This window comes from Lepeophtheirus salmonis, chromosome 3 (assembly GCF_016086655.4).
Source record: "Lepeophtheirus salmonis chromosome 3, UVic_Lsal_1.4, whole genome shotgun sequence".
Taxonomy (NCBI): Eukaryota; Metazoa; Arthropoda; class Copepoda; order Siphonostomatoida; family Caligidae; genus Lepeophtheirus; species Lepeophtheirus salmonis.
This window is the reverse complement of record NC_052133.2, coordinates 6,606,378-6,619,258: the sequence shown is the minus strand read 5'-3', so window position 1 is coordinate 6,619,258 and position 12,881 is coordinate 6,606,378. Positions and strand designations below refer to the sequence as shown.

Sequence of the window (12,881 nt, the reverse complement as noted above, 5' to 3'; positions counted from 1 at the left end):
TTATTTAATCCTTCTTGAATTATGGACTAAAAAATTGATGGATATAATTTCGGAATGAGTGACTATAAAACTTTGTATCAAATCATTGAAGCAACATTCTTTAGCCATTTAAGATATTGATTTAGATGGATGGTTTAGAAAAATCCAAACAATACTGAATTTCCTTATGCGACAAGTAAAGACCAATGTTGTTCTCAGATCAGTACAAAAAAAAAAATCATAATAACTGGACTGGTCTTAACCCTAAAGTGGTATTTACTTTTTATACACACCTTTTGTTTTACAGGTCAAAATGGTCTGTTCTTCAAAATTCACTATAAAACACTGTATTTATTTTAAGTTTTAAGATGACTTATATTTTATAAGATGAATTAAGAATATACTAATTAATTTTTAAATTATTATTAATTAATTAATTATCTATGATTTTTTGTATGAAAAACCAGATAAAATTTTAAGTCGTATAAAATTTTCCTACATTTATTTAATTTTTTTATAAACAATTTGAAGAAAAAAATATATATATACCATACAATGTAACTAATAAATGTATAAACATATTGGACAATATACATCCATTTCAGTTTTGGCTTATGGATCTATTTTTGTACATAAAAAACTAGTTTACAGTCATTTTTGGTGGTATAAAATTGACATCATTCAGTATGTCTGGAAGTTTTTTAACGGCATTATACCCCTAAAAATTTAAGTTATGTATTTTAATCTGTTTCAATGTGATTATCAATTTTGTTTTTTTTAACGTTTTGTGTAAATTTTCACCAATCAAAATAGGGGTTTTACTAATATTATATTTAATCTTCCTCCAAAGTTTTACAAAAATCGGTTTTAACTTTTTCTGTAAACTTTTAAACAAACTTACAATAAGCGGAGGCAATTATTTATTTTTGTACGCATATCAGATGTTGACATAGTATTGGATCGGTCTAAAAATAACTCCAGTCCGATCAATCCAGTATAGAAAAAAATGTCAGTTCTAGGACCATTCCTTATTGTTCTTTTATGATAACTACAACAGCTGAAATAGCGTAGTTACTAACTATGTCCTTTCAACTGATCAATATAAACTATTTCAAGAGACAAGATAGCTGAAGTTTATAGTAGGACGTGTGTGGCTTGAACTTATAATTATACCATCTAGCTATTATTTATTATTTTATTCGTTTTTATATTATTTAATACTAGTTATGAGTGAATAATAGGTATAAAGATAGGTAGAACTATATGACTGAGGTATCAGTACTTAGAACAATTGAAAGGCAAACAAAGATGGGACCGATAAAAAAAGACTGAAAGGGGGAGGGAGAAAAACTAATTAGACAATCAGTCTATTGAGTATCCAACACTTTCTAAAATAAGTTTGCACATAACTCCACAACATGGATTTACGTTGAGCCTGAATATTGTCATAAAATAACGTGTCCTTACCCTGCTTCTGATGCAATCGAAGAATTTCTTGACATTGATTTAGGTGACATTTCGAAATCCGAATCTGATTTGTAAAGAAAAGATTCTCTTCTTTGAGGCATGTTTTGTAGAATAAGCCCTGGGCTAGAGCCCTCCAAAGCATCCCTTTGTGACGCTCCATTTTCAACATCAAAGCTGTAATGAAAAATAAAATTGTAAATAAATACATTTGAATGGTTTTGTTGAACAATGTGATTATAAAAAATGTATGAATACTTTGTTTGGTTCACGTTATTATAAATAATAACTATAGAACATTTTTTTATCTTTTAGATGGAAATTCTACTATGTATATGGTTATTTAATATGTGAATATTGAGAGAATAAGGGAGGCCGGAGTAAGTTTTAATATACATTGTTTGAGGGTTTGTCTACATAAAAACACCAAAATTTAACACAATGTATGTGTCTATTATTATTAAAATCTATTTATAGAGTATACCATTGAATAATTTTTAATCATTTAATATCACTTGTCTAATGTTGGAACTGTCCCTGTAGCAATAGACAATTTTAAAAGTTCAGAAAATGAAGTATCTTTTAGAAAAATAGTCTTAATACTTTTTTTTTAGAACTTTCAATGTATTAGATCAGTTTAAGTTATAATGAATTTTTATTACATATCACTTATTAATGTTGTATATAAGGATAAATTCACTATCCAGCAACTTTTCAGGGCCTTTTTCAGGCTAACAGACCTGATTTTTATCTGTTAGTATAAATTTTTAAACCGATGCAGAAGAAAATACTATTTTGAAGAAAATTACAACACTTTTTATATCGAACCCCTATGTACTGAATTTCTCCTGAATGAGTGAAATTTGATTTTGGATAAAACTATATCAACTAAAAGGAAAGTATTCAATAATTCACCAGAAGTAACGTCACTTGAAGCATTGTAGCCTTTTTGCCCAGTCTTCCCTATATTGATTTAAAAATGCTTGTTTAAATTTTGAAACATTGGAAACAACATATTTTATCATTTGAAACTCCGTATTTTCATTACTTTAAACAACATACTCGTATAATTATTTATAACTATTCTTCCAATACTTTATACAGATGTTTATGTTATTTTTGAAAGAATACTGTATAATAGCTCACACTTCAATCAATTCTTTAAATTTATGTCTTTTTAAATATAATTTGCAGCTCCGATAAGTTACATATGAACATTATGTAGATTCATTTAGATGGGAGAAAAAATATGCAGACACTAATTTTTCATAGTCATTACTCAAATAAATAACAAAATAGACAAAGTATTCTCATCCGAATATACGGAGATACCTTAAAATGTTGTAGTACATGAAATAAATATGACAACACAAAATAATAACGTTAAACTCAATTCCACTGACGTCATAAATTGCATCATAATGAAGGAGACGTTCTCTTGGTAGTTTATTATTGGTATTTTTACCACATAAAATAGACAAATCTCCAATATAGTTTGACGAAACTTTTTCAAATGGATTTTAGAATTAAAAAAATACTTAACTTATTCAGTTTACCATACCGACAAGATATAATTTATTATTTTTATTGTTAAAACATCATAATTCCTATTTGATTATCAAATTCTATTAAATATTCATTAATTTTAACAAACTTTAGCTGCCTAAAGTATACTTATTAATTTTGGGTAACTGGAATCTATGGGGACCACCAATCAAATCACTTTCTCTATAAAGTCCCTAAGCGGATATTGACTCCATGTGACATAGGAATCCTTATTAAAGTTAACCTACATTAATATTTATATAATTTACATATTTTATAATTTAAAAAAATGCAATTTCCCATTATTCATTATAGTAATTAAATTATCGTTTTAAAAGTACTCATTATATATTCTTATGAAATATACATAAAAGGAAAGGAGACTGAAAACAATTAAAACGGCAGAGGCCAACCGGTATTTGAAAAAAGAACGAGAGAAGGCGCTCCCGAATGCTTGATACTAAATATTTTACCTCAAGCTATTTTAATATATATTTGTCCTCAATTTTCACCTTGCATATGACAAACACACACACTGATAATATTATAAACAGAAGTCACAAGAAGGAAGGGTGGAAGGAGCCGGTCCTAAACAAGACTTAAGATAAATTATTAGATTATACAGGATTACGTAGGTCCTGAAATTATTTAGTACGACTAGCTGCTAGGACACAAGAGCGTCTAGGCATGTTGGAATTTTTCATTCACCAACCTTCATAGCATACATAATTTCCTGGACATTGCGATTAGGAAATCAATTTTACAAGCCTCGTGATGCTTGGGATGTTGCACTAAGCAAGTCAGAGGGTCTCAGGCTCACGTTATAATCTCCAAGAATCCTACCCACTACCATTCCCACGAAACGGGTATTTTGTAGGGAGTAAAAGAGAATAGAAACTGCTAAATGTTCCTCCAGCTAGGTACGCAGCCAGTGCAGGGGGAGGGGGGAATAAAGGTGTGAGTCTCCCTCTTGTGAAAAGAGAAGAATAAGGCGTTAGGAACATACTCTTCCCTCCGTTTTAGATTGAATTGTTTATTTTTCCCTTGACCACTCTCTAGAGTCCTTTACGTATACATAAAAGTAAATTTCCTTCCCTAGGAACGACTGAGTTGTGAAACTACGCAAGATGATTTGAAGAGAAGAATTTCTCCCGAGTGCGTTATACATTAGTCTAGCTTTTATTATGTTATTCAAAAAGTATTTCACATGAAAGAAACCTTAGATTATGCTTTATTAATACTAGACCATGTTTTGAGTAAGTCAATCAAAAATAATTATTTATGAGAATGGAAATTTTTATATTGAGTTTTGATGCTAATTAATTGTTGTTTATGAAATTTGGGTGTTAAACAAACTACCAAATTTAAAAACACAGAGTTATTGAGAGTACTCAATACAATATTTCATTTTTTTTTGAAAAAAAATAAAAATATATAAACAGTTCATTAATTTTTTGTTACCAAATAGTAGCATTTTCAATTTCAGATTATAAAAATTTCAAAACATAATACAAATTATGATCATCTAATTATACATATGAATAAATAATGATGAAATTAAGGATGAAATGAATATGTATATATATTGCAGTAAAAAAATTATTGTTAATTTTTGATTAAAATAAAACGTATATAACACTATACACTAAAATATATCGTCTGGTAATAAGTTGACAAAGGCATAGATAGTTTTGCGAAGAGACAATAATTATAATAGATAACAGAGAAAATATCATTAGAAGACAATAAAATTTATATTTGGATGTGAATAAATGTTAAGATTGTTTACACTTGTTATAGCTCATCCCTTGGCAGAATTTGGACCGCTTTGACTGCTTCCAAGTCACAAGACTTCCGAAAATCATCGTCAGTGGGTTTAACTATCAAGCTTTACATGCTATTTGAGCTTTTGTACAAATCGAGTAGTGCATCCGACCGCTTTAGAAAAAATGGTTGTCTATTTTCTATCTTTATTGTACAAAATAAACAAAAGTGATAAACGCTTTTGTTCTTGATTAAAAAAAAACGGGGTACGTTGTCGTAAGAAGTACAATGAACAACTGACGCCGTAGAGTAACATTTGTAAAAGACTTACTCTCCATTAGTTTATGTTTGTATTAAAACCGGTTTGTATAGGAGGTGGGATAAGGCCAAAGAAAATTGTAAACGTTTAAAAGAACTACCCTTTGTTACTTATAAATTAGTAAAAAATAATTATAATTGATATATTAGCAGTACAAAACATATAGTTACCCTTAGAAGTTGTTCGATCTGATATCTGCTATAGACATCAGTGAAGAAATTGAATATATTTTATACATATGAATATATAATCTAAAATAGTAGTGGAAGAAAATAATAACATAATTTTAAAATTATAAAGCTGCAATTCCCAATCTTTTTATCAGTTTGACCCTACATTATTATTTAATATCTTGCAGCATATAAAATATGTTCATCCAATGGTTTATTTATTATTTATGTAAAGTCCCAGGGATCTTTTGATAATTTATAAACCAAGTGACGAAACAAAAACCGCCTGATCAATATTTTTACACATGGTATATTCTTAATAAAACATTCTCCAACGCTAGGAGCGTTAAATATACTCTATAAATAGCACTGCAGAATTAACAAGGTCAACTCTACTAAAATAAGAAAAAGTTTTGCATATGAGACAAAACAAAACGGCAAAAATGATATATTGACGATACCCAAGGTACCATAGAAAGCGCCATCTTGATTGGGGAAAAATATTTAACAACGACTTACATACGTTTTAGTTTACATGGAAGTAGTTGTAAAAGTTTTACAATAGTATCTCAGTCTCCTTGGTATATGTAACAGAATGTTTTCCACGAATTTTATTCATGTTGGACAATTTTCCAATCATATTGCCGGATGACCAATTTGCATAACGGATACTTCACCGAAAATAATAATAAATATATTTAATGCTACAATATTATGTAATTTCGATGAGTGTTGTTATAATCCTTTTTCTTTTGGTCCTGTCCAATCTTAGGGCAGGTCTCAGGACCTTCTGCTCTACAGACTGTTAGTACTAGAACCGATTAAAAATAAAAGAATTAAATTTGAGTTACGTCATCAAGAACCAAACTATATAAGTTTTAGAACTTATATACAGGACGGCACTGCTCCGGACCGATTCTGAACTAGACGGGACTTGGTTCCTCAGTCCTAAACAAGCACGGCCAAAACGTTATTTATGACTAAGTTACTCCAGTTTTAATGATAAAATGAATAAATCGTTAGCCACGATTAAGTTTTTAATAATTGATTCATTTAAGGCTTTCTATTTCCTTTAAACCTATTTTTTCTTTCTAATTTATTTATTGATTAACGGTTGTTATGATTTTTATTACAGCGATTATAACATAAGTTTGATGCAACTGTTGGAGCCTTCTCATAATAAAATAAATCAATTATTTATTAATTAATACTTAATTATTGCAATTCGAGGCAAATAATTCAACACTTTTTTTTAGCAAAAGGATTAACATAAGTAGGAGTTATAGTATTGCAGGATAAATTAACAACAAATATATTGTTATTTTGGTTAATTTTGAAATCTGTTTGATTGGCAAATTGTAATACTTACTTAAATATCTGCAATAATTGTTAATAAAATTTATATGAAATTACAAGTGTATATCCTATTTAATAGGAATTGTATTCAAGTATCACAGTACATTTTTTAGTCTATTGACCAATTATTATAAAATATAAATAATTTTTTGCAACTACAATTTTCCATTAAGCGGAAATTGACAGTTTGATAGATTGGAGTTGAAATATTTACATGATATCTTTTTGTACCAGGGTGCATAGCCAAACGGACAATTTACAGAAAAAATATTATAACTAGATTTCATGATGATTCATTCGATTAAGTTTTCCTTATTTAATGATCGTCTCTACCTTTATAATTCCCAGGACTTGTTTGTTATTTGACAAAAAAATTTACACCACAAGGAGCACAAGTTCTTGGGAAAAGCAACACAAAAATAGTGGTCCAATATCTACAATCTATATTTTTCTCTGAGCAAGGAACTCCGTAATTTATAGGGTAATAGACATGATTTTATTTACAACAGTTCTAATGGTGGTTCGAGCCAACTGTTAAAGTATCTACAGAAACAAAATGAACCCACGATTAATTAATGATCACTAAGTCATTTAATTATGTGATAATCAATTAAACATTTTATCGTTTAAGACGGAAATAACAAAAATGGAAATCAAAATTTTATAGTATTGCAGCACCAATTATTTGTTATTGGCAATGGGTCTTTGAACCAATTTGATTAGTTAGTGTTCAATAAAGAACAATAATTGATGTCATAAGTTTTTTGTAAAATAACGCAATAAATATAAATTTCTTATATTTAATTTCAGGTATTGGCATAGTTTATCAGCTATTACGAAACTCTAGGTATATATAAATACGTAAATAACTTATTTTTTACCTGTACAAAATATTGCAGTTTTTTTCTTTTACTCTTCACATAGTTGTACGTATATTGCTTTCTTTTTTATTATTATTGTTTTAGATGGTATACTTTTATATTAATATTTTACAGTCATGCTATATCAAAAACTTGTATTTCACTTGCTTATTGTTAATTTAATTTTCTTCTTGAGAAGTGCATACTTATTATGTATTATAAGCTAAAACAAAGTACCTGGTAGATCCCAAACTCTACTTAAAGTCAATTTCCCTAAAAATTAACATTAATTTTTGCTCTATATTATAAGTGTAAAGTTTGCAATTTCGGTTTTTTGAACATTTTGTATTACCTTAGTCTGTATAATAAATCACTTTATTATGCTTGCACAATAATGCCCGGTAATTTTCCCGTAACCCATTGCCCCTTAGGCCATTTTGCGTTAAAGCCATTTTGCATCAACGTTATTCCACCTTAATATTTTAAAAAAGATGCTTATACGTCGGAAATGTTTATTTTGGGTTCAAATGAATGGTCCTTTTGAATTTTTTTCATTAAAATATGAGTATTTATTACTATAAAATGCATTAAATGTTTTTTCTCTAGAAATAATGGTGGAATTACGTTTTTGCCTCAATTGCTTTTACTTCAATTCATGAGTCTTTTCTCGTATGAAATGTCTTATGATAATTACTAACGGAGAAGTGATTCGCAATTATTCTATTCAAATAGTTGTTGTATTTATATTGATTTTTCTTATTCTACTAACTTTATTACATCCTTTGTCTTTGAAATTTCTGGGTGTGATTCTATCATTTTTAAACAGAAAAACAACCATTTAATGAGTTTTATAGTAATTCAAATACTTATTTATCACCTTGTATGTTTTGTTTATGTGATTTTTCTATAAATTTTACTACATCTTATTCGACCAACCTCTAAAATTTTAAATATACTCTATGATTAATTTTCAAACTATTCCTATCAGACTATAAACGTTAAAAGTCAAAAATATTTTTGAGTTAAATCCATTGAATCTATCAAATTTGATTTGCCTTACTGTTGTGACAAATATACAAAATTTTATACGTAATTTGCTATATAGTCGTTAGTATTTTTTGTACTTGAGATTTATTTCAAGGATTTAATTTAACTGTATATAAAAAAATTTGCCAGTATGTTAGTAAATTATAAATCATATATTTGTAACAAATATTATATATACCAAAAAATTGACACCAAACACATGCTACTATTTTGATGTTTGGTAGATAATTTGAAAAAAGAAAAAAGAAATACAGGTGTACTGCAGATTAATAGGTATAATTACTCAACAAATTAGCCCATAGAGTGTGTTCCTGATTTTTTTTATCTCGATAATAATAAAAATAACCTTTTTGCCCAAAATGACTGTCTTTTTTGTCAAAAGAGAGCAACATCTCATGTACTACCAATTAGTCTTGTTACCTTAATAAAAATAATTTTTATGCAAAAATTCTTAAATAGCTTTTCAAACATTATTTAATTAAAGATATATTTTTACAATTATAAGTTGTATTTCTTTACTTTATGCTAAACTTTGATGTTTGACCTTCTGATTAAAATAGCAGAATTTATTCTAATTTTAAGGAAAATTTCATTTTTTTATCATTTTTTAGTTCTTATTTTCTCCCATACATCAATGGGTAAAAAAAATTGGATCCAAAAACATGTATCTCAAAACTGTTTCCAAATATGTTTTCTTATATTTATATCTTTTACGGTTAAAAATATCTTTAGATCGTTTTAATGTTGTAAAATCACATATACATTCCTTATGCCACAAAACCAGAAACTTTGGGTCATTTTCATATAAATGCCATTTGTAGAAATACTATTGATTAGTAAAACTTTAAAATATAATAAAACAATAGCAATTATACATATACAGGGTATCTATCTAGTGTTACATATTATATTATTTTCAATCCGGAATGAAATTAGTGCAAAATCATGTAGACAACAATATAACTAATCTCGAAACAGAGCAAACTGCCACAGTTGGGAAGAGGAAAGAAGATTCTAAATTTTCTATAGGCCAAAGAAAATATGGTAATGTTTTGTTTTTTTCCGATAAAAAAAAGGTTCAGCATTAATGCCAATGTGAATAATCAGAACAAGTAATAAATCACCACCAAACATACAGAATATGTTTCAACTTAAGTGAAACATGTGTTCAGAACAAAAATTCAGTGGCCAGTGCAGGCTAAGTCTGCCCAAACATTAGCTTAATATAAATGCTTACATCAAACTTTAAAAAAGAAAGGGCTACCTTGGGCCAGAGAAAAGTTTGGGAACAACTTTACTCTCACTCAAGACAGAGCTCCGTGGCATTGCACCACTAAAACCCAGACTTTCTTTAAAGACAACTTTCTGGACTTTTGGACATCAACATGTGGTAGCCAGTGTTGCTAGGTAGATTGAAACAAAATCAGCTAGATGCACTTCTAAAATCAGCTAGTATCAGCAAAAAAACAGCTAAAAATTTGGCTAAATATTTTTATCATAAATCTATTATTATTTCTTATATGAAGTAGGGTATTTACTGTTTCAGGATCCATTTTATTTCTGAACTTGGTTTTCATTAAATTCATTAGGCTGAATTCCCTTTCAACTTCAGCATTGGAATCAGGCAAACTTAATATTGTAAAAGCAACGGACTTAGAGACAGCAAAAGATGCTAAATTAGACGACCAAAATGTTACTTTGTCTTTTTTTTCTAGCCATTTGACAATATTAGACTATTGAATTTTTATTTTGTTATGCCTTCTGAAGGTATACAATTATTTTAATGAGGGTACAATGGACTTTTTTTTACCAAAGACAAAGTGTTTCCAACACTAAGCATACTTTCATCAACCCGATGCTGATAGATAGGATGTATAACTCTATTCAATAAATTTTCAAGCACAACATACAAGTCTTCAAATAATTTGGTAGGATCACTATCATCGGACACAAAAATTGTGTTGACTCATTGAAAAATCATTAAGCAAAGATTTCGAAAACAACAAATAACTGTGATTATTTTCATCACAGTATAAAGAGTGGAGTATTTCCGATGTATTACACCTTTTGGTTAATTAAGTATAATTAAAATGAGTTTTAGCTTCAACTATTGGTCACACACTCTTTGTAAAACAGTGGCTATAGATAAACTTATTTTATTTCGCTAGCTTGCACAATTTTCAGAGGTTCATGTCTATCATTTATTAGTTTAAATAAACTAACATTGGTTTGCTGTCTTGAGGAAGATTTAACAAATCAGTTATAGGTTTTGCTCACCAGGAATAGTAGATTCCTGGTCATTTTATCAGAACTTGCGTGCAAAATAGCCAATTGTACTGAATGACGCACACAGTGAATATGCATTAATACAGAAACGTCTTCTTTCGGTTATCTGTAGACCGAAAATCAGACAAAAATCGGCTAAACTATTGCAAATATCAGCGAAGATTTCAAGCAATCAGCTACATAATAATTTTCTCAGCTAAACAAGTCAAAGATCAGCTGGATCTAGCTTGAAATCAGCTAGTACAATTACATAAGATCAACCCTGTAGTGGTGTATATCCTAAGTATTTTGTACCGTGCGATCTTTGTTCATGTTGGAAACTTCAACAGTGTTTTATTTTTAAATCAACCACCATTTATCTTTCATTATTGAGAAAGGTTATATCTAATTATATAGTGTAACCACGAATCCTTATTTAGGACTGAAAACTGGAGTCCCTTCCAGTTCAGCCTTAGTATGGTCCAGTTTAGTCAGGCATATCAGTCTTATAAACTTATAAAGTTCAGTCCTAGATCACTTGACTCTAATTTATATATTCTTCTTTTAATCAGTTATAGTACTGATAGTCCGAAGCACCCGCAGTCTTAAGGAGTGGTCTCAAGGACTGATATGACCTTTACTAAGATTGGACTGGACTAAAAAATTAAGGACTGACACAAAGCTAACCACCATTGTATGTAAACTTGTCAATTTTTGTCATTTTTAACTTAACAAAACAAACTTTTTTAATATTCTTTCTTAATTAAAAGGCCAAAATATATATTTTCATAGTTTTTTAATCAGACCATCAAAAAACTTTTCAGATACAATTTTCTGGGTAAATAACTTTTTTCAGTAATCTCTGGTACCATGTAGAGAAATCCTAGGCATAAGATCTGGTTGGTTCAATTGTATAATGATGAAACTATTCTGACTGTTAAATAATATGATTAATTTTATTTTTGGAGTAAAGTTTTTTCAATGAGATAAACATTTTACAGTTAAACTTGGGCTTACAGCCACTTGTTTTAAAGATAATTCGGCACTATGAAACTATATTCTATATTCTTAATTTTTCTTTTAATTGGTGTAATGGAGTTGCACAAATGAAACTTAAGCAAACCCATGTATTCAAAAGTTTTTGTCGATATATGTGACTACATATTTAACCCTGGAAATGCACCAATAAGATAAAAATGGTTTATTTTTACATTAATGTGTAGAAGGTATACGACAATAAAAAATAAATTATGTGAAAAATATTATTTTGTCGTTTCAGCAATTCACTTTAATTCGAAATATATAATGAATAGTGTCGCTATTAACTTTATTATACTATTGGTTCATTAAACAATTATTAATATAAGACAATAAATCTTTTCTTGTAGTAAAAAAAAATACTAGGGTTTCTCTCTTGGGATCTCGTTTTCCTCGGATTTCTAGTGCTTTTAAACCTGCAGGAAATTCCCTAGAAATCTTGCATTAATTATGCTAGCATAACGTGAGCTAACTTTTAGAACCCAAGTCGGTTGTTTATTTTAAAATTATAAATTCAAAAGCAACATCTAAAATGAGTTCTATCATTTCTTAATATTCTAGTTTTGGGTGATTGTTGGATCAGATTACATAATTTTAAAACAATAGTACCCACGGGCTCTAAATACTCAGGTTAATAATGAGAAATTCAGAATATCCAATGTACAACTAACACTTTTTTTTTTGTTAATAGTATAAGATAAATAGTTATACTTCACGTTATTTACTTATTATTTAATAAAAATTTGATTCGCAGAACCTCACTCAAAGACAATTTCAAGATCACTTATCTCTGAAGTAACATCGCATTTGGATGAAACTACTGCACTTTACTACCGAGTACTTATAGTCTGTCGAGGATTATACAGTACTGTAGACAAAAAAATGGTCAAGTACCTCCCATTTCTACTGGACGGAGACTATATAAAATTTCACTTAAATATACCTTGCTAGCCACTTAAAAAAACTTCTTGATATTTGACAGAGAACAATTTGAAGAGTATCATGTTTTAATTTTTGGAGCAGAAAGTGGAACTATAGACCTGCTTAATTATTAGAACTGGGCATGCAACGGAA

General features: G+C 28.8%; 1 protein-coding gene across 10 annotated transcripts in view; it reads right to left on the bottom strand.

The window, feature by feature from the left end:
* The window catches only part of LOC121114281 (3',5'-cyclic-AMP phosphodiesterase 4C), a 404,803-nt gene that overhangs the window by 152,893 nt on the left and 239,029 nt on the right, over positions 1-12,881 (bottom strand). For all 10 annotated transcript variants that reach the window (XM_071886962.1, XM_071886960.1, XM_071886959.1 and 7 more), the window contains one exon: positions 1,447-1,620. In XM_071886962.1, the coding sequence (XP_071743063.1) occupies positions 1,447-1,620 (174 nt within the window). The remainder of the gene's footprint in view (positions 1-1,446; positions 1,621-12,881) is intronic.